The 27,975-nt window shown below is 57.4% G+C and overlaps 1 protein-coding gene and 1 long non-coding RNA gene across 2 annotated transcripts; one reads left to right on the top strand and one right to left on the bottom strand.

The window, feature by feature from the left end:
• The first annotated feature begins 102 nt into the window (after window positions 1–102).
• On the top strand, window positions 103–27,942 carry PDE6B (phosphodiesterase 6B). The gene is made up of 22 exons (XM_027971362.3): window positions 103–570; window positions 2,606–2,758; window positions 2,968–3,057; window positions 16,592–16,732; window positions 16,820–16,894; window positions 17,731–17,795; window positions 18,563–18,629; window positions 18,770–18,817; window positions 19,537–19,686; window positions 19,789–19,932; window positions 20,235–20,300; window positions 20,501–20,647; window positions 21,850–21,957; window positions 22,153–22,262; window positions 22,378–22,465; window positions 22,839–22,939; window positions 23,146–23,253; window positions 24,037–24,100; window positions 24,415–24,489; window positions 25,705–25,788; window positions 26,815–26,962; window positions 27,711–27,942. The coding sequence occupies exons 1-22, from the start codon at window positions 103–105 to the stop codon at window positions 27,770–27,772; spliced, it is 2,562 nt and encodes an 853-aa protein (XP_027827163.2). The 3' UTR covers window positions 27,773–27,942.
• LOC121819861 (uncharacterized) lies at window positions 5,823–23,260 on the bottom strand. Its single transcript, XR_006060242.2, has 2 exons — window positions 23,006–23,260; window positions 5,823–21,143 (listed from the first exon to the last, which is right to left on the bottom strand). It is a non-coding gene; the product is annotated as an uncharacterized LOC121819861 (long non-coding RNA).
• Window positions 27,943–27,975: the final 33 nt, after the last annotated feature.

Genomic DNA, 27,975 nt, shown 5'->3' with positions numbered 1-27,975 from the left:
GTGTGGTAATCGTCACTAAGACAGGCTTTGCTGATGACAGTGTTTGTTGCAGGGCCCTGTGCGCAGGGGCGGGTGCTGCTCTCGGACGGGCGGCCGGACACCATGAGCCTCAGTGAGGGGCAGGTGCACAGGTTCCTGGACCAGAACCCCGGCTTCGCGGACCAGTACTTTGGGAGGAAGCTGAGCCCAGAGGATGTGGCCAGTGCCTGCGAGGACGGGTGCCCCGAGGGCTGCACCAGCTTCCGGGAGCTGTGCCAGGTGGAGGAGAGCGCGGCCCTGTTCGAGCTGGTGCAGGACATGCAGGAGAGCGTGAACATGGAGCGCGTGGTCTTCAAGATCCTGCGGCGCCTCTGCTCCATCCTGCGCGCCGACCGCTGCAGCCTCTTCATGTACCGCCAGCGCAATGGCGTGGCCGAGCTCGCCACCCGCCTCTTCAGCGTGCAGCCCGACAGCGTCCTGGAGGACTGCCTGGTGCCTCCTGACTCCGAGATCGTCTTCCCGCTGGACATCGGGGTCGTGGGCCACGTGGCACAGACCAAGAAGATGGTGAACGTTCAGGATGTGGCGGAGGTGGGGTCTGCAGGCCCCAGGGGTGCTCAGGTTTTAGGGGGCAGTGAGCGGAGCAGAGCCAGCTCAGAGCTTGCCGGGGGAGGCCCGAGGTGGCAGGGAGGACGCCTGCTGCCCCTTGAGGCACGACTCCCGGGGCGGGGTTTGGGCAGGAAGAGCCCTGGGCAGGGACCGGTGAGGAGGCCCAGAAAGGCGGGGCCACTGGACCCCGGGGCCCTGAGCTCACAGCCTCGTCAGAGACCGCACTGCCTGCCAGGGTGGGCAAGCTTGGAGGTTCAGAAGTTGGTCCAGGCTCCCTGCTTGCCTGGTGGTTAGAACTCTGCGCTTTCTCTGCCATGGCTTGGGATTCAGTCCCTGGTGGGGGAGGAGATCCAAAAGTGTCCCTGCTAGAAAAGAACAAAAAATAAAGAAGCTGGCCCAGGGCGCCCAGGGACCGAGGGGCGGGACTGGGGTCGACACCTGCGGGCCGTGTGGGTAGGGGCCCACGATGGGCACAGGCGAGGCTGGCCGCCTCTTCTGTCCTCCCCAACCCTTGGGAGGGTCACAGGTCTCGCCTGGGAGCGGCTCCGCCCCCTCCCTGCTGCAATGGGTCCAGAGGGAGGCACCTACAGGGACAGGCGGCTGCCACAGCAGCCGCAACCCCTCGTCCCTCAAGACAAAACAGACTTGTGGACAGACCCCCAGGCCCCTGACTCCGGACTGCAATCCTCTTAAACTTATCTCCTCAAACAAGCCTTGGTCCAACGACCTGAATATGCTAATCTCTGGGATTAGCTTCATCTTCACTTCCTTTTTAGGAAATGGGTCACCCAAGAATCAGAGGGTCCAGAGTGTAAATTACCAGGAAAACATCCAGCAGGAATTAGGGGGCTGCACCAAGCACCCCCCCAGCCCCTCCCTCCTCCTCCCCCCACTTCATCCCGCCCCTCCCCTCTGTGAGCCTCCAGCCCCCCAACCCACCAACCCAAACCTGTGCTGTTGGTTCTGAAGTTCTGGTCCAAGGGGCCGGAGGGGGTGCCACCAAGCGGCCGCTGAGAACCGAGGGCTTGTGGGGAGACAGCGGGCAGAGGTTGAATGCAGGGGAGAGTGGTGGTGCCTGGCAATGCCAGGGTCTCTGAACCCGCGTCACTGAGGCATCTAGACTGTTGTGGGGGGCAGTTGCTGTGCAGGAAAACTCCCAGGAGGCGGGATGGCCGGGACGAGGGAGGAGGGCAGGACTGGGCCAGCCACGCGGAGCTCAGGTGAACCAGGAGGCAGGCGGGCCCAGGCCTGGGCAGTAGGCACAGAGCTGGGGGCACTTTAAAGAAGCCACAGGGCTTGGCTGGGCCTGAGGGATGGGGAGACAAGGCCCAGATTTCCTCTCTGGGGTGGTGTGTGGATGCCGATCCTTGGAAAGGGGACTGGAGGGCAGGTGTTTCTGGGCATGCGGTCCAGGTTGCAAGGGGCAACTGGACCAGGACAAAGCTCAGATGAGCTGTTTTCTTCAACTGGCCCCTGACCAAGGAGAGGCCCTGAAGAGCAGCTCCAAGACTGGGGTCTCATCGTGGGGGCAAGAAACCCCGTGGAGCAGATGCTTGCTGGAGCAGGGGCCCAGGAGGTCCGCGGGGCTGGCAGACAGGTCCTGAGCGTGGGAGAGGGCTCAGGGCGGCAGAGGGCAGGAGGAGACTGCAGCCTGGACCAGGAGGAGCTTGGGGACGTGTGGACTAGACAAACTCAAGAGGCGTCTGGGAGGCCAGCTAGCCAGATCCCAGCAGATGCAGAGGCGCTAGGCCTGCTCACAGCCGAGCTCTGCAGACTGCAGTTCGAGAGCTGGGGGCCGCTGGCCCTGAGATGGGGTGATAAGGACTGAGCCTGAACCCGAAGCTCAGGCCGTGGGCTGTGTCTGCACGTGCCTCCCAGCTCCTGATGCCCGGGGCGTGGCCCCCTGGGTCTTAGCGCTGGCCTGGGCAGCTTCGCTGTGACCCCCAGGGACGAGGGGGACCAGGACTCCGGGGTCCCCAGAGCGATGGCCTCTCCCTTATCTCCTCTCGTCTCGTAGTGCCCCCACTTCTGCTCCTTCGCGGATGAGCTGACCGACTATGTGACCAGGAACATCCTGGCCACGCCCGTCATGAACGGCAAAGACGTCGTGGCTGTGATCATGGCTGTGAACAAGCTGGACGGCCCCTGTTTCACAAGTGAAGATGAAGACGTGAGTGTCAGGGGACCCTCCGGGCGGGCACGCTTGTGCCTCGCGTGGCCCCGGGGGCTCACCTGCTGCCAGTCAGCCCACGGGCGAGGTCGGTGCAGCGTGTGCGGTCCCCACTCTCAGCCGCTGGGCGTCTCCTCCGCACACACACACCTGGGCGTGCGTCTGAGAGCCGGGGTTTTCAGCTGCTGCTGTCGCGACCTCTGTTCCAGGTCTTCCTGAAATACCTGAACTTCGGGACGTTAAACCTGAAGATCTACCACTTGAGCTACCTGCACAACTGCGAGACTCGCCGTGGCCAGGTACCCTCGCGCGCCGCTGGCCGGGGCGCCCCAGCCAGCTCCTCGGCCCCCCTCCGGGGTGACTGCTTGGACCAGCCATCTCTCAGGACAGAGGCACGTGGTGCCATGGGCACCTGGGTACCTTGAGAGAGAGGGCCCAGGGATTTGTGCCTGTGGGTCAGAGCTGTGAGTGTGCAGAGCTGAGGGCAGGGAAGCCAGGGCCCTGTGGGAGGCCGGGGGCCTTGCCCTCGGGCCCAGGGCTGTGACCACCTGCAAACCTGGTGTCACCACTGGGCCCTAGAAGCCACCTCCAGCCTCTCTAGAAGGAGCAGGGGCCGATTGTGAAGGTAAGGCAGGGTCAGAGAGTCCCGGCACGCGTTAGCCAAGCCTGTAGGTGGGCTCTGCCCCGGCCACACAGTGGAGAAATTGCCTCCAGGACTGGAGTCTGCTTTGTCCCTGAGTGAGGAGGCCTCGGGGCCTCAGTGGGGTCCGGCCCACCTTCCTCTGTGCAGAGGGGGAGGTAGGGGGATGCTTGGGGGAGGGAGGGGGTGAGAGGGGGCCAGGGGGGGCCAGAGGCCAGCCGCGCTGGACTGCAGGGTGGGGCTGAGAGCAAGGCCGGGCGTGGGGCCGGCAGAGCCCACCGAGAGCTGCAAAGTGCTCTTAGAAGAGCCGCTGGGTGGACGGGGCTCCACACTGTGGGGACGGGGCTGCACCAGAGCTCACGATGTCTATTTCCTTCTTTCTGTTATCATTTGTCCATTAGTCTGGACGCAGGGCTAGTCTTTACGCTTTAAGGTGAGAGCCAGCATGACTAGACTGATTATGTTGTTCAGCTCATTTTCTCAGTGGCTCCCGTGCCCTCTGCCATGCCCACCGACCCCATCACTCTGGGTGGCTTTTGTTCAGTTGGTGGGCAGGTGGGTGGGTTTTTGGTTTCAGGCTTCTCTGCATCCTTAATGCTTCCCACGTAACTTCCTTATTCTCGCACACCCTTAACTCTCTACAAAACGCTCCTGTCTCCCTTGTAACTTCCTGCCCAGTCCTGGAATTGCCCATTCCTCAAGGGGACTGGCTCCTTTTGTTGGAGATAGAAACAACGTCCAGAGCAGCAGGTGTGACCTTGGCGTGGCTTCCAGGCCCTCAGTCGGCGGAGCACAGAGGCGTGGGCGCGTGCGCACCGCTGAGCCGGTTTCTGCAGGTCGCCACCTGCGTCTACACCGTTGGGCCCGCGCTCCTGCTGATGTCTCCTGTTGCCCCTCGCGTGTCTTTCGGGCCCCTCCCCCGGCTCCCGGCTCTGCTCTTGGCTTGGGCTGTCCAGTCTCCGTGTGCGTGTGCGGCAGGCTGTAACCTGGGACCCACGGGAGGCAAGTCCGCCGCCAGAGCCCAAGGCGTGTGCACCCCTCCGTCTTCGCTCTCGCAGACCCCGTCATTCCCAGAATGCTGAGGGCAGTGCCTTTCCCTGCCCCTTCCGTGAGGAGCTCCCGCATTCCCTTGCCACAGTCTGCGCTCTCTCCTGGAACCCTCCAATCTGTAATGCAAACATTACAGTTCATCCTTTGTGCTGTAGCTTTTTACAGATCTCAACAAGCGCATCAGGGCGTGTGTCTACCGTTACAGTGTCATAAAGAAGCATTTCTCCACCCTCAAGACCCCCACCTCCACCAAAGCCCTGACAGCTGTATTGCCCCTGTGTCCACGGCTTCCGCTTCTGCCGACGGTCGTTTACTCGGGATCGTGCAGTAGGGAGGGTTTCGGGACTGGCTCCTTTCACTTGGTAATACGCAGTTAGGGTTCCTCCATGTCTTTTCATGGCTTGGCAGCCCAGTTCTTTTCATTGTTGAAAAATACACCAAAGACTGGATGCATCACAATTTATTTATCGATTCACCCATGGAAGGACATCTTGACTGCTTCCAGTTTGGGGCAATCATGAATAAAACTGCTATAAGCATTTGTAGACAGGTTTCTGTGTGGGCATGAGTTTTCAGTTCGATTGAGTAAATACCAAAGAGTGTGGGTGCTGGATAATACGGTATGTAATTGCGTCTGACTCTGTGAGACACTGTCCCAAAGTGGCTGTCCTGTTTCGCATCCCCGCCAACAGTGAGCGAGAGCCCCTGTCCGCGTCTCTGCCAGTGTCTTAGACTTCGGTCATTCTTGCCGCTGCTTTAATGCGCACCTCTAATGACAAGTGGCTTTGGACAGCTTTTCATATGCTTACTCGGCAGCTGTATTTCCTGCTCTTTGGTGAGGTGTCTGTTCAGATTTCTCGCCCATTTGGAATCAGATTTTTTTTTCTTATTGTTTAGTTTCTAGAGGTTTTGTGACATTGGGCTTTAAGTCCTTTATCAGATGTGTGCTTTGCGAATATTTTCTCCAGTGGTATAGCTTGTCTTTTCATTCTCTTACCAGTATATTTGGAAAAAAGTTTCATATTCTCTTTTTTTAAATTGAAGTATAGTTGACTTAGTGTCATGTTAATTTCTGCTATATAACCGAGTGATTCAGTCATATATGTGCGTACATTCTTTTTCAAATACTCTTCCCCAGTACAGTTTATCAAGGGGTATTAGCTATGGTTCCCTCTGCTATGCGGGAAGACCTTGCTGTTTCTCTACGCTGTATATAGTGACTTACGTCTGCCAACCCCACTCTCCCACTCCGCCCCTGTGCAACCTCCTTCCCCTTGGTAACTACTGTCCATGAGTCTGAAAACATGTTTCTAATTTTAATAAATTTGTTTAATATGAACATATACTAAGTATAATCTATCTGATAAAATATTAATATTAATCATAATGTTTATTTAAATATAATGTTGATTATAATATAATTAACTGTATTAATAAACACAATACATTAAATTAATCTACTAGGGTGGACTGCAGGTGAGTGTCACCTCTTAAGGCTCCTCAGCAAACCCAGAGCCATCTGGACTTTGCCCCATGTCGCCTTCTCGCAGCGCCATGCTTTGCATTTTACAGGCAGGCCTCCGAGTTAATCTCAGGAGAGGCGCAAGGTTTGCGTCTACGTGCAGTCTTTTGCACATGACATCCAACTGCCCCAGCAGCAGTCACGAGAAGGCCAGCCTTTTGCCGCCCTCTGCCTCTCTGTCAGGCTGCAGCTGACTGATTCGTGCGCGTCTATTTCTGGGCTTTCTCTTCAGTCCCATTGATCTGTGCTCCTGTTTTTCGCCAATGCCGTGCTGTACTGACCACTATAGCTTCATAGTCTTGAAGATGGGAATAGCAGCTCTCCAGCTTTTTTTCCCTGCGGTATTGTACTGGCTATTTTGTGGGTTTTGCCTTTCCATATAAATTTTAAAATCAGTTTGTCCATATGCACAAAACAGCTCGCTGACATTTTAACTGGTTCTGGATTAGATCTGCACATCAGGTTGAGAAGAAGTGGCGCCTTAACAATAAGGGGTTTCCAGCTCATGAATGGAGAATATGTTTATTCAGATCGCCCTTGATTTCTTCCGAGTTTTGTCAGCTTTGCACATGGATTCAGTGCCTATTGGGTCACTCTGTATCTGAGTATTTAATTCAGTGCTGATGTGAGTGTTACTGTGTTTTTAATTTCAAGTGCCAGCTGTTCACTGCTCATAGAAAGGGAAGCAACCGACTTTCGTTACCTGTCGACTTTGTTATCTTACAACCTTAAGACAATAATTAGTTCCAGGAAGTTTTAAACTTGGTCCCTTGGTATTTTCCCATGAATGATCATGTCATCTGCAAGCAGAGAGTCTTGTCCCTTCCTTCCCCATCTCTCTCGTTGCTCTTTCTCTCTGTCTCAGCGCACCTGCTAGGCCTTTCCGTGCGATGCTGCCGAGGGCGGGGACGTGGCCCTCCTGGCTTGCTCCTGACATTAGGGGGAGAACCAGCTTCTCGCCATCAGATACGACGTTCGCTGAAGGCTTTCTGTAGAATTTTTTCCAGCTGACAAATTTCCCCTCTATTTACACTTTGCTTAGAGATTTTATTCCAAATGAGGGTTGGCTTTTGTTGATACTTTTCTCCACCAGTTGATGCGGTCGTGTTAATGTTCTCCCCTCTTGCACGATTATGTGGTGGGCTACATGGCGCAATAATATGCTGGGCCAGCTTTGCACACCTGGGAGGATCGCTGCCACTCAGCTGTGGAGCATAATTTTTTTCATGTGCTATTGAGTTGGTTTTGCTAATATTTTATTAAAAATTATTTTTTTACCTATGTTCATGAGAGATTTTGGCCTATAGTTTTCTTTCTTGTCATGTCTTTATCTGGTTTGGATATTAAGGTAATACTGGCCTCAGAGAATAGGTTTAGAGGTTCTCCTTCTGCGTCTATATTCAAGAAAAGATTGCTGTGAATCGGCATACTTTCACCCCTAAACGTTTTGTACAATTCACCGGCGAGCCTGTCAGAGGCCGGCGCTTTCTTTTGGAAGATTACTAGCCGTTGACCCAACGTCTCTGATGCTTGCAGTCTGTGCAGGTTGCTCCGCTCCCCTTGCGCTGCTGTTGGCAGTTTGCGCCTTTGGAGCACTGAAACACTCACTTAGTCGAGACTGCTCACTCTGGATCATCGGATTTGCGGGTGTACGGTGGTTTTTAATATTTGTTACTTATTAGTCATTTCCTTCTGCTTGCTTAGGCTTAAAATAATCTTCTTTTCTAGTTTCCTAGGATTAAATTATTGATTTTAGACTGTTTTTCTTTTCTAATACGTGCAACCAATGCCACGAGTCTCACTCCAAGCCCTGCTTTCATGGCCCCACAACCTTTGATGAGCTGTATTTTCATCTAGTTTAGAATCTTTAAAAATCTCTCTCAGGACTTCTTCGATTCATATATTAATTAGAAGTGTGTTGTTTAAACTATTTTGGAATTTTCCAACTGCCTTTCTGTTAATGATTTCTAGTTTATCACCTGTGGGATGACAATGTGTTCTTATGATTTTTAATTCTCTTCGATGCGCTGAGACATGTTTTGTGGCCCAGAGTACGGTTTATATTGGTGGCTGTCCCGTGTGACCTTGAGAGAAATGTGGGCTCTGCTCTTGCTGGATGAAGCTGTCTACAGACACTCACTGTGGCCGTTGCTGTTTAGCCCAACTACTTTCTCACTGAGTCTCTGCCTGCAGGGTCTATCAGCTACCTGAAGGAAGGGCACTGAAGTCTCCGACCGCAACAGTGGACTTCCCTATGTGGCTTGCAGTTCCATCAGGCTTCACTTTACGCCGTCTGACGCCCTGCTGTTAGGTGTCTACACATTAAGGAGTGGCGTCTCCTTGGAGAAGTGACCGCTGTATCATTATGTAATGTCCCTCTTTACTCCTGATCATTTTTCTTCTGAAGAAGAAAAATCTTTTCTTCTGCTTTGTATAAACTTAACATAGCCCCCTCAGCTTTCTTTTGATTGGTGTTAGCATGGTATATAGTTTTCCATTCTCTTACTTTTTTCCCAATTATTTTCCTTGTGATAAAATACACATAAGAAAATTACTGCCTCAATCACATCTTGTTTCTTGCTTGTTTTGTTTTGCTTTTTGAATGACAATGGGTTAGTTATGTCTATTTCTCTACAGTCACGTTACTGGTTTTGGTAAGAGAGGATGCTCATAGTAATTTTATGCTCTTCTTGAATGTCTGGACTTAACGTGTAAAGACAGCATGGGGCCCATTTGTTACACTTTTTCTTGAATGTGTTGGGAAGGGGCCCCGCAGAGAGCAGCAGGTTGAGGGGACCAGGAGGGCTGCTCCGCCATGTGGCTCTCAGCCTCGGGTTCCATGGGGACGGGATTCGTTTCCAGGTCGTCGTTGGCCAATTGTTGTGATTTAGAGTTCTTCCTGGTGGTGCACGCGTTGCTCAGCCAAGACAAATGCCAGCAGGAAGGATTCTGAGAGGTGCTCGGACACATGGCGTCTCTTTCTGACCTTTCCCAAACTCTTCTAGTTGGTGGCTTGTTAGTTCTGTGTTCATTACCAGGACCTCCTGTCGTAAAGTGCCTCATGCACATGGTGACTATGAGCCTGGCCAGGGTGGGCGGCTTCAGTCGGTGCGCTTCCCTCAACAGCTCCCCCCGAGAGACTTCATACGCAAGACCCTTTCTGGGAACTGGGGCGGAGGCCGCTTCCTTCTGTAAACTCCTGCCTGCTGTGTGTGGGCACAGTCCTGCCTAGCAGAGCAGAAGTCTCTCTCTACCTGCTCTAACCTGATGAGGCGTTCTGTATCTGTACACGGGTTTCTGTGTCTGAAATCTGTGTCTGCATCTGAATTCTGTATGCTGTCTCCTTGTAGTGACAGCAATTTAATCTGAAACTACTGGACCCTGTCAGAGATGAAACAGGGGCCAAACAGGAGGCCTAACAGAGCAGTCATCACCAGTCCCCAGAAAAGGAAGACAAAGTTTGGGGTGAGGGCTGCAGGGTGTGTGTGTGACTGTCTTAGTCATTTTTAATCTACAGTTCAGCGGCATTAAGTACATTCATATCGAGCGACCACCACCACCATCCATCTTCAGAACTCCTTACAGATTCCCAAATTGGAACTCTACCCTCTTTAAACACCACCTCCCCAGATCCCCCATCCCAGCCCCTGGAAGCCACATTCTATCCTCTGTTTCTATGATTTTAGCTCATGTAAGTGGGACCCTACAGTATCAGTCTTTTTGTGACTGGCTTATCGCACCGAGCAGAATGTCCTCAAGGTCCATCCATGTCAGAGCATGCTCAGAGTTTTGTTCCTTTTCAGGGCTGCATAGCAGACCACTGTAGTAGACCGCTGTAGCATACCACTGTATGTGTATACCACTGTAGCAGACCGCTGTAGTATATACCGCTGTAGTAGGCCGCTGTAGCAGACCACTGTATGTATATACCGCTGTAGTATACCACTGTATGCATATACCGCTGTATGTATATACCACTGTATGTATATACCACTGTATGTATATACCACTGTATGTATATACCACTGTATGCATATACCACTGTATGTATATACCACTGTATGTATATACCACTGTATGCATATACCACTGTATGCATATACCACTGTATGTATATACCACTGTATGTATATACCGCTGTATGTATATACCACTGTATGTATATACCACTGTATGTATATACCGCTGTATGTATATACCACTGTATGTATATACCACTGTATGTATATACCACTGTATGCATATACCGCTGTAGTATACCGCTGTAGCAGACCGCTGTACGTATATACCACATTTTTGCTTCTCTATTCATCCGTTGACGGACACGTTTGTTGCTCCAGGATTTCAGCTATTATGAATAACGCTGCTGTGAAAATGGGTGCACAGACATCTCTTTGAAATCCAGCTTTCGGTTCTTTGCAGTGTATGACCAGAGTGGAAATGTTGGATCGTATGGTAATTCTGTATAATTTTTTTAAACACCTCCATAGTGTTTTCCAAAGTGTCGGTGCCGTCTCACATTCCCACCACCAGTGCGAAAGGGTCCCAATTTCCCCACTTCCTTGCCAGCACTCATTTCCTGTTTTGGCTTTAACAGTAGTCATCCTAACAGGTGTTGGCTGTGATTGAAGCTCTGACTTGCATCCCCCTGATGATTGCTGATATTGGTCATCTTTTCATGCTTATTGGCCGTTTGTATTTCTTCTTTGGAGAAATGTCTGTTCAAGTTCTTTGCCCATTTTTTAAGCTGGTTGTTTTTGTTGTTGAATTTTAGCAGCTCTCTACATAATCTTTGTATTACTCTCTTACCAGATGTGTGATTTGCAAACATTTTCTCCCTGCCTTTTGACTCTGTTAATGGTGTCTTTCAATGCACAAAAGTTTCTAACTTTCAGGAAGTCCGGTTTGTCTGTTTTTTCTTTTGTTGTCAGTCATAATGTTATATCTAAGCAATCAGATATAAGCAAGCAGACTCTTGAGAGTCCCTTGGACTGCAAGGATATCCAACCAGTCCATCCTAAAGGAGATCAGTCCTGGGTGTTCATTGGAAGGACTGATGTTGAAGCTGATACTTTGGCCACCTAATGTGAAGAGTTTACTTATTTGAAAAGACCCCGATGCCGGGAAAGATTGAGGGCAGGAGGAGAAGGGGACGACAAAGGATGAGATGGTTCGATGGCATCACCGACTCAATGGACATGGGTTTGGGTGGACTCTGGGAGTTGGTGATGGACAGGGAGGCCTGGCGTGCTGCAATTCATGGGGTCACAAAGAGTCGGACACGACTGAGTGACTGAACTGAACTGAACTCTTTCCCCATTGAATGGTCTTGGATTTTTCGTCAAAAATAATTTGACCATATATGCCAGGGTTTATTTTTGGACTCTGTAAGCTATTCCACTGGTCTATATGGCTGTCTTTATGCCAGTATCATGTTTTGATTAATGTAGGTTTGTACTATGTTTTGAAATCAGGTAATATGAGTCCTCCAGCTTTAGTCTTTCTCAAGATTGTTTTAACTATTCAAGATCCCTTGAGCTGCTATATGAACTCCAGAATGTGTTTTTATGCTTCTGCAAAAGCACCGTTGAGATTTTGATAGGGATTACATTGAACTTGCAGGTTGCTCTGGGTGGTACTGACATTGTAACAACATTGAGTCTTCTACTTCATAAGCAAAGAGTGTCTTTCTAACTATTTATGTCTTCTCTAATTTATTTCAGCAATATTTTAGTTTTCATTGTTATAGTTCTAGTTCTGAGGTCCTTTCATTTTACCTGGAGGGCATTTCTTGCCGGGAAATTGTAGTGCTCATTTATTCCCTCAACTTTTGTTTTTCTGGAGATGTCTTAATTTCTCCCTCACTCTTAAGGGCAGTTTTCCCAGATACAAGATTCTCGATTGACAGGTTGTTTTTTTTCAATTTTAGCACTTTGCATACACCAGGTTGGGCTTCCCTGCTGGCCCAGTTGGTAAAGGATCTGCCTGCAACATGGGAGAGCTGGGTTTGATACCTGAATTGAGACGACCAGCTCAATCAGCAAAGAATCTGCCTGCAATGCAGGAGACCCAGGCTCGATTTCTGGGGTGGGAAGATCCCCTGGAGAAGGAAATGGCAACCCACTCCAGTAGAGTGGAGCTGCCTGGAGAACCCCATGGACAGAGGAGACTGGCAGGCTACAGTCCACGGGGTTGCAAGAGCCGGACACGACTTAGCAACTAAAGCGCCATACACCAGGTCACGCCTTCTAGTCCCCAAAGTTGCAGCAAATTCCGTGCTGAAATGAGAGCGGATGAGAAACCCGCTGATAAACTTAGTGAGGATCCCCTGTGTGTGACGCGTCTCTTCTCCCACTGTTTTCAAGAGTCTCTCCATCTTTCGACAGCTTGATTACAGTCTGGGTGTCTGAATTCATCCCATTTGGTGTGTGTCGAACCTCTTGGATGGTAGTATTTAAGTATTTCATTAAATCCCAGCCCTTATTTCTTCCCATATGCTCACTGTGCGCGCCTCTGCCTTTGGTGAGGCCTGGCCGTCCCCCTGGGCGGGGTTCTGAGTGGCTTTCGTCCCACCCTGGCTGTGAAGCTGCCTTTCTCTCAGCTTCCTCTCAGCCAGGCCCCTTAACCTGACTGCTGTGAGGACGTTGCCCCAGGTTCTTATCTGCAGCTTCAAGCAGTGGCCTCAGGCCAAGATTCAAACCCACCCCACACAGCCAGGTGCGGGCCTGTGGCGCAAGTCTGGGAGCATCTTCTGGACTCTGCCCCCCCACACACACCTTCCCCCAGCAGATCTCACCCAGGGGCTGTGTTCCCTCCAGGGAAGCTGGATCTCAGGAGAAGCCAGGTTTCTGATTCTCTGCCTGTCACACTCTGAGCCCCGGGCCCTTGCTTTGGACACCCTCACTTTTCAGCCCCTCTTCCTGCATACTGTCTCAGGGTCCCGCCCCTTCTGCCTCTCATTAGCCACCCCAACTCAACTCAGTCAGAGCCACACTTTGAAAACTTAGGCCCTATCACTGGGGTCCCTCAGGGCCTCTCGGGCAGCCCCTGCCCACCTCTCCCTGCTCCACCATCCTGCCCCGGCCATGCTCCTCTCAAGGGCTTATGGACTTGCTGGTCCCTCTGCCAAGAACACTGCCCTACACACCCCACGGCTCCTTTGCAGACAGGTCTCCCCTGACCTGAGCACCTCCTCACCCTAGCCCCGCATCCCCCCCACCTCCACCTGCTGGACCCCCTGCCTTTGCTCATCTCCCTGAGACGAGCCATCTGGCTGCTTTGTTCATTTCTGTTCTAGCCTGCACTCCCCACATTAGAAAGTGGACCTAAGAGTCAGGATTTTGTCTGTTCTATCGTCCGGTTGTATCAGTCCTAAGGCAGGCAGTAAATATCGTTCCAGCAAATGAATCCCTGACACTTAGGGAACATGACCATCCAGAAACCCGACGTTTCCAGCTCTTCAGACCACATTCATGTACATATGTGAGAGTTATAAAGGGGATTTCCAACAATGGGCGTTCATGTCTCAATTAAATACTTTGATTTCCACACAGATGTCGCCTAACCCCAGTAGAAAGCCACCTCTGAGACCTTACACTCTGAACAGCATTTTAAAGAACTCTAATTACTTCACAGCTCTACCTCATAGCTCTCTTTGAAAAGAAAAGACTGAAATGAACAAAGCCTGGCTCCCACATTGCCTGCGATTCAGTCTGGTGCCCACTCCTTCCTCACTCTGTAGGGGAGCCCCAGCTGCAAATTAAAGTGCTTCTGTGCACAGGGCCTGCCCCTCCCTCGCATAGATCTTAGCAATCCTCCAGGGTCCTAGGCCCCCTCCCCGGGCAAGAACCACCATCAATCAGCCCTGGTCACTCTTCCCGTGGGCTCCGCCTCAGGGGCTCCCATCAACCCTTCCTGAAGGTGTCTTGGCCACTTTAGCCAGAGGCAAAAGAAGCACCAAAGAAATCATAGACTTGGCCCTGGGCTGTTGGAGTTTCTCTCGGATGTGCTGCGCGAGGCCGACCGGCCAGCTGTAGCTGCGGTCCCCACTGCCCATGTTGCAGCACCAGCTGGACGAGAGGCCCCGGGGTACAGAACTTTGGCTCCATGCTGCCCGGGCCATGCTTCCGCCCACAACCCGTTGGCTGTGTGCACTGCCGCTCCCAGGATGAGGTGGGAGGCGCCTCAATTTACAAGGCTACATAAAGAGCGCCCAGGCTCAAAGCTGTCTCGTATTCCTGATCTGTGAACATGTGGAAGTGTTTGGAAGTCAGGACAAGTGAGTGGAGGCAGCAAGGCGGGTCGGGCTCGCCCCCCTGGGCAGTGCAGGCCGATTTCTGTCCCTGCGGCTCCCACTCTGATGTCACTGGACACGTGGCTGGGAGAAGTATCGCAGGGTGAACCTGCTTTCCACTGTCAGAAGCCATAAGCAGGCGGATAACAGTCACCAGCAGAGAAACGACGGGGAAACGCGCGTCCGCATGTTCATTATTTTTGCCTTAATGCAATTTCTTTCTTTTTCTTCCGCTCTTTGGCCACGTGGCTTGTGGGATCTTAGTTCCCTGACCAGGGATCAAACCCAAACCCTCAGCACTGACAGTACAGAGTCCCAGCCACTGGACAGCTAGGGAATTCCCTGATTTTCTTAACTTTTAAGTTAACATTATTTAACTTGAATAATGGCTGTGTTTAACAACCGATTCCCAAAATTCTTTAAGATTCAATAACGTGCCCCTAAATAAGGGCCTTAGGAGCTCAAGCTGCCCAGGGCCTCCGGGTCACCTTTCCCATCTGCCCCCTGCCCTCCCAGCAGCCTGATATCCCCCCCATAGTATGAGCATAAGCTTAGGCCTCACAGGCCGGCCTCCCCACTTGAGGGGCGGTGCAGGCCTCTGCATTATCTGTCCCCCAAAGCAACTAGATGCCCCTCACTCCCAGGGTCACCAGGTGGCCCCTCCCAGACTTCTTCTTGGAGCGGTAAAGAGCAGCACCCGTGACGGGCCTGCGGAGGGCTGCCCTGCGGCTCCTGCCAACCACAGGCTCCTGGCCACCCAGACAGAGAAGGGGCTCCGGCAGCACCACCAAGACAGCACAGTTTGCAGCAGCCAAGACAAGCAGTCCGAGGGCCCCAGAGCGGGGAGGGCAGACCGGTCTGGGAAGAGCCACCCCAGACAGAGGTGGGGCAGGCAGAGGGAGGCAGGCGAGCGACAGGCACTGCGTGAATCCAATCAGACGAAGCCCTAGAGCCCTCCGCAGCCAGTGGGGCAGCTCCAGGAGGGGTCGGGGTGTCGGCTGGGGGCTGAGGACCTCCTTAGGGGCTCGAATGCTCTAAAACCTGGTGTGGCAGTGGCTACAGGTATCCCCTAAGATGCCCTCATCCCATCAGATGGTACCCCAGACTCAAGTCAGAGAGAAAAAGGAAGAAAGGGAAGGCAGAGGCCTGGGGTGGGCCTCACAGCTGGCTTCAAACCACGGCGGACATGCTGCCTGATCCGCTGAGCACCCGTTTCCTTGGGGCCATGATAGAGCCTGCTTCAGGGCAGCAGCCAGTGTGGGGACCGGCCCTTGGTCCGGCTGCGGCACTGGAGGGGCGAGGTGGAGCTGGAGGGAGGTCTCCCCTAGGGCTGCGCTGTGATGCCCACCTCCTTTCCTCCTCACTCCGCCCCTCTCCTGGAGGACAGGTTTGGGGACTGAAGTACTCAGATGACTCAAAAATTAGGCTTGCAGCCCAGACACCCCCACCCCCAAGCTCAGCTGTCCATGACATACCTGGGCGCCCAACCGCCCACCCCTCGACATCGGTGACATGGGCTCCGCTCTCGCCAGGACTGGTGCCGAGGAGCTCAGCAGGCCTCCGGGGTTAGAGGCACAGGTGACTGAGGCGCACACACTCCTCTCAGATGCACACATTGTCACACACGCGCACAAACTGGCAGGAAGGGAGCCAGGCCAGGAGGCTGGTTCCTCGCGATGGAGGAGGAGGGACCGGGCACCAGGCCACCCTCCTTACAGGTCAGAAGGCGGGGAGGCGGGGAGCGTGTGTGAAGGGGTGGGGCCTAGAGGGTCCAGCCGGGCCGTGGCTGAGGAGGTCGGGGGGGAGGCTGACCCTGCACAGCAGCCGGCCCGGGTTGGGGCTGATGTCCCGGGCAGGGTCTGGCCAGGCCCTCCTGGAGCACGCCAGTGCGTTCTCACTCTCAGCTTGCTTTGCAGAGGCCACAAAAGCGCCTGACGTCCAGAAAACAACAAATTCATGTTCTCGAGCCCCAGCTTCTCGCAGGCTAGTTACGGAGGGCTGGCTAGTCAGATCGCTGCCTTTCAAGCTCGTGGCAATTGATCTAAATTTTCACTCACCACCACAGCCTGAGGCCAGCACCGAGGAGTGAGTGGCAGGGATATAGCCAAAGCCTGGAGAACTCACCTGCCAGGAAGCTTCCGGGGACCCTGAGGCATGGAGCCGAGGGCCACATGCCGGATGAACGCTCGGGCGCTGGCGCCCTGCAGAGACGCCGGGAGAGGCGCGCGGTCGCGGCCGGGCTCTGTGTGCGCGGGCAGAAGCGCGTGTCTCGGGGGTGGCAGCCCTCACCCAGGTGCCGCCGAGCCGACGGGGCGTTGTCACCCCCAGGTGCTGCTGTGGTCGGCCAACAAGGTGTTCGAGGAGCTGACAGACATCGAGAGGCAGTTTCACAAGGCCTTCTACACTGTGCGGGCCTATCTGAACTGCGACCGCTACTCGGTGGGTCTCCTGGACATGGCCAAGGAGAAGGTGAGGCCCAGCGCCTACAGGCCCCTGGCCCGCCTCGTCCCGCTCCGCCGCTGAGTCGGTGCCCCGCTCCCTTCTCTTCTCTTCCAGGAATTCTTCGACGTGTGGCCCGTGCTGATGGGAGAGGCCCAGGCGTACTCAGGCCCCCGCACACCTGACGGCCGAGTGAGTCGCAGGCGGGGGGACAGGCCAGCAGTGCACCCGGCTTCCTGGCCCGGCTCCACCGTGGGGAGGGGTCGCCCCAGCTGAGCCGGGCAGGGGGGATGGCTCGGGAGGCTGTGGTGAGGTGAGGACAGGGTGGAGGGCTGCCTGGCTCTCTGACCGCTCCAGAGGGCAGGCCCCTGAGGTCGTCTCCCCAGCGCCAGCCCCCTGCAGTGCTCTGGGGCCAAGGGCCAGGCCTGGTCCTGATGAGGGCTGTCAGCCTGGGTTACTGACCGGCATCTGCTCTGGCTGAGCAGACCTGCTGCCCTACCCTTAAATCACTCGAGCATCTGCCCGAGCGGGGCCGCGTGGGGGTGCGAGCGGGGTAGGGACGCGCGCAGATACCACAGCCACATGCTGCGCATCCAACCGGGGTCACACGTCAGAGCTGTCACGCAGTCTCCCCTCCTGTCAAGCGGGGGGACCACAGGCTGTCTGAGGGGCTCCAAGGGTTCTGTGTGCCAAGTACATCTCTGCACAAAGGCCTGCTGTGACCACAGCTTGTCCCAGTTATATGGGAGAGACAGGCGTGTGTGTGAGAGAGAAAGATAGACACACAGGCCTGGCTCAGCTGAACCCACTTGTGAGACGGATACAGGCCAGTGTTGGGGGGGGGGGACGTGGCTGGAGGGAAGACAAGCGTGTCCCAGGGCAGTGAGTGATGGTCCGCGTGTGTGCACAGTCCACGTGTGTGCCTATCGTTACGTGGGCTTGTGTGGTGTGTCGAATGTGTGGGTGTGGTGTGTGCGGCGGGGTTCCCATCGGGGAGCCCCTCATGCCTGCTGCGGTCTGCTTCTCAGGAAATCCTCTTCTATAAAGTCATCGACTACATCCTCCACGGCAAGGAAGACATCAAGGTCATCCCGTAAGTGTCAGGGTTCTGGGAAGTGCTACCCGAGGGCCTGGGCTGGACGGGGCTGAGGGCCCGTCATGGCGGAGTGCACGGCCCCTGGCTCACCCCCGCACCCTTTGACGCTCCCTGAGCCACGGGGTGAGGCAGGACAGAGTGCGGAGGGAGGCTGGCCTAGTGGTCTGGGAGGCAATGCCTGGGCTCACGAGGAGGCCTGGCATCCCACGAACACTGATGTGGACTCAAGGCTCAGCGGGGCTTTCTGAGTGGCCCTGTCGGCAGCGACTGGCCTCTGAGGTTCTTGGGGTCTCGTCTTGGTTCACCCGGCCAGCCCGCAGGCAGAGTCTCCAGGGAGGCCCGACACTGCAGAGCCGGGGGGCGGGGGTGGGACGGGAGGGACCAGCCCAGCAGGCAGCAGGACAACGGCGGTGAGGGCAACCTGGAGAGAGCAGGGGTGGCAGCTGGCCACTTCCAGCCCCACAGCCGCACGGCTGGACGAGCCCCAGAAGCCCGTCAGGACCCCACCCCCGCAGGGTCCACGCAGAGAGCAGGACCCAGAGCCAGGCCTGCCGGGGGAAGCCTGTGGCTCCCAGGAAGAGGGGGCCTCTTCACGGGCAGAGAAGGAGGCACGATGCAGCTCAGGTGTCCCCAGAGCCAGCCCTGGCCTGCCCTCCCCTTCTTCAAGTCTTTGCCAGCTTCCCACACGCACCCAGAGCCCGGGGAAGGGAATCGGCACACACACCCGAGCGCCTGCCCACTGCCCTCTGCTTCTCTCCCCACAGCTCACCCCCAGCCGACCACTGGGCCCTTGCCAGCGGCCTTCCAACCTACGTGGCAGAAAGCGGTTTTGTGAGTCCCCCGGCCCTTCCCACAGGCCCGTGTGCCCCAGCTTTGCCTGCACGGAAGCTCGTCAGGCTGGACGGTCTAGTCCAGAATCACGCTCTATGTTTGGCTGCTTCTAGTGAAACTGTGTTCTGATCCGTTTCCAGATCTGTAACATTATGAATGCCCCTGCCGACGAGATGTTCAATTTTCAGGTATCTGTCTATTCATTAATGGAATGTGTACTGTACTTTAGGAAAAAAGATGTTGTGGTTCAGAAATGATGGACTGAACTCGTTTTTGCTGCTTAAGAAACCACCTTAGATCTCACAGGCTAACGGCCGCACAGTGTGTTCCGTGCACGCGGGTCTGCTGGTTGGGTGGCTGCGGCTGCGGCTGCACCTGGCGAGGATTCACGTCTGCTCCCTCTGGGGACACGCGACCGGGATGGGCTCTTTTCCAAAGGAGGCCCAGGTCACATGGACTGGTGGAGCTGCCCTTTATCTTTCAGGGCCTCCTCCAGGAACTGGCCAGGGTCCATATTTCACTGGCCAACCATGAGCGGAATGTGAGCCGGGACCCACCACGTCGTCCGTGGGGCCCGGGGGAGCGCCAGGCCCCTTGTTTGGCAATCATTGGGAACTTAGCAGCAGGGCGTTCAGTCAAGCGCGGGGGCGGGGGGAGCCTCCAAGAGCCGGGGCCGACGTGACCACAGCGCTCGCACAGTGAGGCGTCCCGGTGGACGTCTTCCGCCTCTTCCAGGAAGAGGTCACCGCGGGCTCGCGGGCATGGTGGGCCGACAGACGGGAGCAGGGACCCCGCCTCTGCCCTCTGAGGGCAGAAGCAGCGAGGTTCATGTTCCCCGGGTGACAAGCAGGCCCAGGCCAGGGTCAGACCCAGGGCCGCGGTCAGCTCTGGACACCTCTCCCCGCAGGAGGGGCCTCTGGACGACTCTGGGTGGATCGTCAAGAACGTCCTCTCCATGCCCATCGTCAACAAGAAGGAGGAGATCGTGGGGGTCGCGACGTTTTACAACAGGAAGGACGGGAAGCCCTTCGACGAGCAGGATGAAGTTCTGATGGAGGTAAACGCCTGGCGCAGGTGGGGTTGCAGAGGCGACCCCCGGGGGCGGGACCCAGGCCCGGGAGCCGGCAGCGGGGGCGCCGTGGGTGACGTGCGCCTGCAGTCCCTCACACAGTTCCTGGGGTGGTCGGTGCTGAACACGGACACCTACGACAAGATGAACAAGCTGGAGAACCGCAAGGACATCGCCCAAGACATGGTCCTGTACCACGTGCGGTGCGACAGGGAGGAAATCCAGCTGATCCTGGTGCGTCCGTGCCTCCCACGGGGAGCGGGGGTGTGGCCTGGCGGTGAACACACTGCACCGCCGGGGGGGCTCCCTGCCCGGCCGCAGGCCCCTAGCAGTGACCCCAGCCCCTCTGGTCGTGCTGTGTGAGGGCTCCACCATCATCGTCCAGGCAGAGCGCTTGGACCGGTGTGGAGGGAACAAGAGCCACCATTTCTGAGGCCAGAGGCTCCGGCCGGGGCTCCCCAGGGATCACCCAGTCCCACGGCCACGAGGGGTGCAGCTGACGCCATCACCGTCTCATAGCGCGTCTTCTCTCCCAGCCAACCAGAGAACGCCTCGGGAAGGAGCCTGCGGACTGCGAGGAGGACGAGCTGGGAAAAATCCTGGTCAGAGTCTGGCCCCGCCCAGGGGGTCGAGGAGCCCTGAGCGAGGGGAGATGCTCCCCCAGGTGGCAGAGGGTGGTCCTGCGGTGTCTGTGCTGAATGTGCCCGCCCCTGCGATCGCGTGTGCCCGTGTGCCCTTCCGCCCCCCGGCCCGTGTGCCCGCTCCGCAGGCCCGCCCCCCAGCCCCACCGTCCTTCCCACAGAAGGAAGTGCTGCCGGGACCCGGCAAGTTCGACATCTATGAGTTCCACTTCTCGGACCTGGAGTGCACGGAGCTGGAGCTGGTCAAATGCGGCATCCAGATGTACTATGAGCTGGGTGTGGTTCGAAAGTTCCAGATCCCCCAGGAGGTAAGGGCTCATTTGTGATCCCGGGTCCCAGCTCTCCCAGGAGGTCAGAGAGAGATGGTCCCATCCCAGTTCCCGCAGGAAGTCTGGGGGCAAGCCGTGTCCACACAGAATGGACAGTGCAGGCCGGCAAAATACACACGGCAAGTGTGTGGAGACTAGGTGACTGGACGGACGGACGAAGAGTGTGGCACACAGGTGCTGCAGGCCTCTGAGCACGCACATCGCGGGGCAGCAGCGGGCGTCTGGTGCCGGAAGCAGGGGCCCAGCAGAAGCAGCCCAGCGCCTGCGCAGAAAGCGCGCTGCCCTCCGGGTGGGAGCGCGGGGCCCGGGAGGAGGGGCCGCCTTCCCGGCTCTGCTGCTTGCCTGTGGCTTTCCGGCTTCTGCCTGCGTCCCCCTTCAGGGAGCGTCTGCTTCCCCAAGCCAAGTCAGAGAGCGTCTTACTTTACGGTCTAGACAAGCGCCGCAGTCTGCATTTTCTAAGACGCTGCACAAAAAACTAAGGGAAAACACACAAAAAAATGCGTTGTAGAAAATGCTAACAGAATGCAAGAATCTCGGGTAATTTCCGGCCCGAAAAGCCGATGTGGAAGCAGTGGTTGGGCCCGTGTTCTGTCAGCCAAACGCAGCTGCTCTTCAGAAGGGCACCCTACTGCTGCCCCTCAGCCTCTGGACCTTCAGCAACCGCCTCTTTCTCCACCACTGTGTGCCCCGGTGCCCACACATCCTGCCCCATTCAGACACCCACGGCTGAAATGGACATTTTCTTCTAAAGTATCCCAGGCCCCTTGCCTGGGGTCCTTTCCCGATCTGAGGTTTGGCAACAGGATGGAGGCCCCAGGCATCCTGCGGACGTTGGAGCTGTTCTTGGCCTCAGCTCCGATCCTCCGGCTCCCGGCCACTCCCGCCCACACACCCCCGCCCCGAATCCGCCCCTCCTCTTCTGTCCGCTCCCCGCCCACCCCCATTCGCCCTGGGTCCAGCATCGTCCGCCCCCGGCCCGCCCCCCACGCGCCCCTCCTCCACCCCCCGCCCCGTCCACCCTCATCCACCCCGAGGTGCCACCCAGGAAGGCAGCTGCAGGCCAGTGGACAGGGGGGCCGCGGGGCGGGGAGGGACGCGAGCCTTTCGCACGGCGTCAGCTGGAACTGTGTCGCTGGGACTGGGCACCGTGGTGCCTGGACCCCGTGTCCCACCTCCCGCAGGTCCTGGTGCGGTTCCTGTTCTCTGTGAGCAAGGGCTACAGGAGAATCACCTACCACAACTGGCGCCACGGCTTCAACGTGGCCCAGACCATGTTCACACTGCTCATGGTGCGTGGCTGGGGCGGGGGGACGGGGGACCCTGTCTGACCGGGGCTGGGAGGAGCCGCCTGCCCCTGGGGAGCCTGGAGGTGGGTGGCAGGCACCCGAGCTGGGCAGGGGCGGAGGGCTCCCCTGAGCTCCCCAGGGGCCAGGCAGGGCAGGAAGGGAGGCGGGCGGCAAGAATCTGGGCGCCTGTCTCTGCAGACGGGCAAGCTGAAGAGCTACTACACGGACCTGGAGGCCTTTGCCATGGTGACTGCTGGCCTGTGCCACGACATTGACCATCGGGGCACCAACAACCTGTACCAGATGAAGTAGGCGCGCGTCCTGGGGCCTCTGCGGGTGCCGCCCCTTCCCTGGGCTGCTGGGCACACAGGCTGCCCTGGGGTCTCTGCCCGCTGCTTGTTCTTAGCCAAACCTCTGTGCCAGGTCCCAGAACCCTTTAGCCAAGCTCCACGGCTCCTCGATTTTGGAACGACACCACCTGGAGTTCGGGAAGTTCCTGCTCTCGGAGGAGGTCCGTGTCCTCTGCTCACTCTCCCATAGGCCCCGGCCAGCTGACCTGCGCCCACACCCCTGAACCTCCACTGCCAGGAACCACACCGCATCGCTCTGAGCTGGAGAAAGGAGGCAGGCTCTGAAGCGATGGGGGCGATGGCACCCCTGGTGGTTCCAGTCTGGAAATGCCCTCTGGGGGCGGGGGCTCAGATCCCTGGTGTTGAGGGGAGCCCCCAGTGCAATACGGGGCCACCAGTGTCTGGGGCCCATGACCCTTGGGTAGAAGGTGGCCAGCGACATGGGGAGGGACAGATGGGCAGCCTCCAGGAGGGAGGGGGGGACAGGCACAGAAGGCGCGCAGCTGTGACGGGAGCCCCGCCCCCGCCCCGCAGACCCTGAACATCTACCAAAACCTGAACCGGCGGCAGCACGAACACGTGATCCACCTCATGGACATCGCCATCATCGCCACGGACCTGGCGCTCTACTTCAAGTGGGTGCCGCCGCCGCCCCGCTGGCGCCCCGGGGCCCTGTTGGGAAGGAGCCGGTAGAGGGGTACCTGGGGCCCCAGGCCTGGACTCCGGCCTCGGATCCTTTCTCGGAGGGTGGGTGGGGCTCAGACCCAGGAGGACACGTTGGCGGGGTCCTGCGTGGTTGGGAGGGAAGGGTCGACTCCCTCCCTTTGTCCGTCGGGTTCAGGAAGAGGACAATGTTCCAGAAGATTGTGGATGAATCCAAGAACTACGAGGACAGGAAGAGCTGGGTGGAGTACCTGTCCCTGGAGACCACGAGGAAGGAGATCGTCATGTGAGCTGGCGCGCGGCTCCGCCCCTCGCGGCAGGGCCTCCTGCAGAGCTCCGCGGGCGGGACTAGGAGCCCAGGGCCGGGGCAGCCCACTTCCGGACAGCGCCCATGCCCCCACCCCAGCCGCTCTCCTTTCGGGGGAGGCTGCAGGATTTGGGATCAGACAGGCTGAGTCCGCAGTTAAATAGTTTGCTCACGTTATCAGCCTCCACTCCTTCATCTGCAAAGTGGAGATTCAGAACTAGTCCCACCCCAGGCCTGTCCCAGTGGCCCAGTGAGGCTGCTGCTGCTAAGTCACTTCAGTCGTGTCCAACTCTGTGCGACCCCATAGACGGTAACCTACCAGGTTCCCGCATCCCTGGGATTCTCCAGGCAAGAACACTGGAGTGGGTTGCCATTTCCTTCTCCAATGCATGAAAGTGAAAAGTGAAAGTGAAGTCGCTCAGTGGTGTCTGACTCTTAGCAACCCCATGGACTGCAGCCTACCAGGCTCCTCCATCCATGGGATTTTCCAGGCAAGAGTGCTGGAGTGGGCTGCCATCGCCTTCTCCGGGCCCAATGAGGAGCTATGTGTAAATCACCGGCCCCCAAGAAACGCTTGCTGACTTTCACCCCTGGCGGCCTGGGGTGACGGGGTGGGGCTGGAGTGGTGCACAGGGCAGGACACCCACTCCTGCAAAGACACTGGCGCTTGGGTCTGTGCCCCCAGGGACACCGGGCCTTGCAGGGGTGGAGGGCAGGGAGGGAGGCCAGGCTGGGTGTACCTGGAGCTCCATCTGCCCACAGGGCCATGATGATGACGGCGTGCGACCTGTCTGCCATCACCAAGCCCTGGGAAGTCCAGAGCAAGGTCAGAGTCACGTGGGTCCCCAGACGTCTTGCCAGTCCCCATAGGGCTGCATCTAAGTGGGGCCTGGGGTAGGGAAACAGCTCCACTTGTCTGCTAGGTGGGGCGAGGGCAGCTGCCCAGCTCTGGGGCCCAGCCAGAGCCGCCACTCGAGGAGGCTGCTGCGCTCCTGGGCACCACAGCAGTGTGGCCCCAGTAGTTGGGCCACCAGAGTCTGGGGCACAGAAGGCCGGAGTCTGGCCATCCTCGCAGGGTCTCAGGACAGCATCTGACCGAGCACTGAGCCCACTGGCGCTTGCCTTCTGGGTGCCTTCCAGGTCGCTCTGTTGGTGGCAGCTGAGTTCTGGGAGCAAGGGGACTTGGAGAGAACGGTTCTGGATCAGCAGCCCATTGTGAGTGTCACCTCCACACCTGTCCTGGTCCTTGGGAGCCTCAGGCCTGGCTGGGTGCAGACTGGGGGCCCCCGGGGCCTCTGGAAATACAGGGATTGGGTAAAGATGTGATCCCCTGCAGAGGTGGAAAGCTGTTGCCAAAGCCGCAGATCCAGGCTGTGGCTCCTGGCCGAAAGCCCCCGTGGGCCCAGGCAGCTCTGGGGCGAGCCCCTGTGTGGCTGTGAGCTGCTCCAGGGAGGCTCAGGGTATAGCAGGCCTGGCCCATGGGAAGAGTGCTGGGCAGGGGAGTGGTGGCCAGAGTCCAGGGCTCACCTGGACGTGGCTGTGGCTGTGGGGGGAGTAGCCGAGATGGGGAGTGTGCAGCAGGGCTGGGGTGGTGTGCAGAGCAGGACTGCCCACTGCTGGAAGGACACGGGGGCTTTGACCTGTGCCCGCAGTCACCAGGCTTCACAGGAGTGGAGGTGAGAGAGGGAGGCAGTCTTGGTGTACCTGAAGCTCCATCTGCCCACAGGCCCACAGGATGCCAGGATCTTTGGGTCAGCAGTGGGGGTCAGGAATCTGTTGCTAGACCGAGCGGGCACCTGCATGGGAGTGAGGACATGAGCACTGCCCAACAATGAGCAGAAGGGACGGAGGGAGGCTTGGCCTCACAGGCCAACTGCAGCCTCTGAAGAGCTCGCTGAGCATGGGGCTGCGAAGGCCCAGGGCCAGGTGCAGACTGCAGGAAAATGTGCCCTGACCAGCCCTGCGTCTTGGCGGGAGGACAGGCAGCCTGTCTGTCTCCCCGGCTAGGCCGCTAGGGTCCTGCATGACCTAGCACGCTGAGCTCCAGACAGCGGGCAGCTGTGAGGAAGAGACTGCCGGGAGACAGCTCGGGGGCAGTCCAGAGGCTGGACACAAAATCAGCCCCTTCAGAGTGTCTGGGCTGCGCCCCTTAGGAGGTGGGGCCAGGTCTCGGGTCAGGACCATGGATAGCTCATGGGGGAGCCGGAGGAACTTGACTCCAAACTCCACACTGGGGCTGGCGTGGCAGGGGCCCAGCGCCACCTAGGGCAGCTCCCCAGAATGGCACAGTGTCTTGGAGGGGAGTGGGGGCTCCCGGGCTTCCCTTCTAAGGAGAGCCCTACATGGACAGGCTCGTCAGGTGTGGGTGGAGCTGAGTCCTGGGCCTCAGGGAGGTGTCGGGGCCTCACGGTGTCCCTGCTCCCCCTTAAGCCCATGATGGACCGGAACAAGGCGGCCGAGCTCCCCAAGCTGCAGGTCGGCTTCATCGACTTCGTGTGCACGTTTGTGTACAAGGTGAGCAGGGCAGCCCAGGGCCTGGCTGGGTTTGCAGGGGAGGGGTGAGGCGGGGGCTACTGTGGGGCTCCTCCCCCCCAAAATCTGCACTGAAACTCAAAATCGTCAGTCTCACCCCAAGGGGGTCCCCTCCCTGTCAGTTCCTCAGAAGGATCCTGAAATTTCCCACCCCAGTCTCTCTCTCCCAGAACGTCCTCCTGCACACCCAACATCCCTTCCCGAGCCCCATCGAAAGGCGCCCCCATGCAGGGCCTGCACGGTGTTGTCAAGGCACCGCCTGCAGTGTATGTGCGGAGCATCCATTCAGGGTCTGAGCCCTGGGAAGATGGGGGTGGTCCAGCCTCCAACTGGGTGCCCCCGGCCCTGCAAACACCTGGGCAGAGCTGGGGGCAGTGGGATGTGAGCCAAGGACCTGGGGCAGGTGCTGGACCTCGGCTCTGGGGACTGACCAAGGGGTGGGGGCAGAGCCCTCCCGAAGGTCAGCTGCCACGACTTGGCTGCACTCTCAGGGGCAGCCCCATACTCCAAGAAGGGTGCTGGGTTCTGACCACCTTGTCCCACTCCCCACCTCAGCCCCCGAGGCCTTGTGCTTCCCTTTACTGAAGCATCAGCTCCCTTTTCTGCCTCCACCAGGGGGGCTGGGGCCTGTGAGTGCTGGGAGGAAGGCAGGACCAGGACGTACGTGCTGGTCCTCAGGTTCACTGCCGGCGCCCACCAGGCACTCCTCGCCCCCGCACCTTCCTCACCTCCATCTGCCCGCACAGCTTGTGTGTCCACACCTGTTCATGTGTGAGCACGTGCTCTGTGTGACATGCGATGTCTGTATGAGGGTGAAGGAGCCCCGGGACCCGCGCATCTGCCCAGCCTTCTCAGCCCCCTTGCTAGGGAATGTCCTTTCTGCTTGGATGTTTTCTACTCTCCAGGACCTCACCCCGTAGCTCCTGTTCCAACCTCAAGGACACAGACCACAAGGCCTCCCACCCAGGAGCCGCTAGGGATGTGGTCTGACTTCTGTTTCCTTTCCAGGAGTTCTCCCGCTTCCACGAGGAGATCCTGCCCATGTTTGACCGGCTGCAGAACAACAGGAAGGAGTGGAAGGCCTTGGCCGACGAGTACGAAGCCAAGGTGAAGGCCCTGGAGGAGGGCCAGAAGGAGGCGACGCCGGCCAAGAAAGGTCTGGGCTCCACTCCAGCCTCAACCAGGCCGCACGGCCCGGCCCTGGCCTGCAGAGGGCGGGTGTGAGGCGACACTGGATAAGGCAGGCTTCAGGCGGCTGTGTGGTCAGTGCCTGGACTCCAGGCTGCACAGACAGCCACCCTCCCAGAGGGAGGCCCATCCCCGAGGAACAGGCTGGGTGACTCAGGGCGGCTGATGAGCCCGGTCTGAAAGGGCCTGCTCGGGGCCTGAGTCAGGGATTCTGGAGGGAAGTCACCTTTATAAAGGGGAGGAAAGCCAACTCAGCTCCTCTGTTCCCGTCATCAATCAGCAGTTCCCTCTTAAGTAGTTCATAAAGTCTACGCTCCCATGCCAGCCTCAAAGCTGAAACAGCAGACCCACGGAACCTAAGAAGCCAGCTAGGGGTCAGCGTGCATGGTGTTCCCGTCGCGGTGCAGAGCTTGCTCGCCTCCCCACCCCACCCCCAGCGCTGTGGGAGCGCGGCTCCACTGTCACCAGCTGGCGCCCCCAAATCAGAACCCTTGAGGCCTGCTCGTGCTCCGCAGCTCATCATCTCTGAAGCGTCCACAGGGGAGAGAACCAGCAGAAACCAGCCAGCTGCGAGGCCACTGCTGGAGCGCCAGGAACTAAATCAGGGTCCAGTCGGCTTAGGCAGACCAGCCTCTGCCCTGCCCTTCCCCCTGCAGGGCGAGTGGAGGCGCCGGGCCACTCGTGGCCCTCGCTCACCGTCTTGTCTCCTTTCGCAGCAGGCACAGAAATCTGCAACGGCGGCCCGGCACCCCGTTCTTCTACCTGCTGCATCCTCTGAGGCGGTCGTCAGGCCCCCTGCCCCGCACCCCACCCCCACCCCGGGACTCCACCTCTAACCACTGGTACAAGAGGTCAGGGAGCCTGAAGAAATGACTGAAGACCATTTTGGATACTTTGAACTTTTTTAAGGTTTGTGTTTTTATGAACTAAAGCCAATGATGAATGATCTTTACAGTGTAGCCTGACTTAATCCAATTTTTG

This window comes from Ovis aries, chromosome 6, assembly GCF_016772045.2.
Source record: "Ovis aries strain OAR_USU_Benz2616 breed Rambouillet chromosome 6, ARS-UI_Ramb_v3.0, whole genome shotgun sequence".
In the NCBI taxonomy this organism is placed as follows: domain Eukaryota; kingdom Metazoa; phylum Chordata; class Mammalia; order Artiodactyla; family Bovidae; genus Ovis; species Ovis aries.
The sequence above is the reverse complement of the archived record's forward strand: the minus strand, read 5'-3'. Positions and strand labels throughout refer to the sequence as shown.

Excerpts from the sequence above, each read along its gene's own strand:
- PDE6B (XM_027971362.3), top strand. The coding sequence starts at position 103 with ATGAGCCTCAGTGAGGGGCAGGTGCACAGGTTCCTGGACCAGAACCCC. Across the intron at positions 2,759-2,967 it reads TCACAAGTGAAGATGAAGAC|GTCTTCCTGAAATACCTGAA; the intron begins GTGAGTGTCAGG and ends CCTCTGTTCCAG. Across the intron at positions 21,958-22,152 it reads CCATGTTCACACTGCTCATG|ACGGGCAAGCTGAAGAGCTA; the intron begins GTGCGTGGCTGG and ends CTGTCTCTGCAG.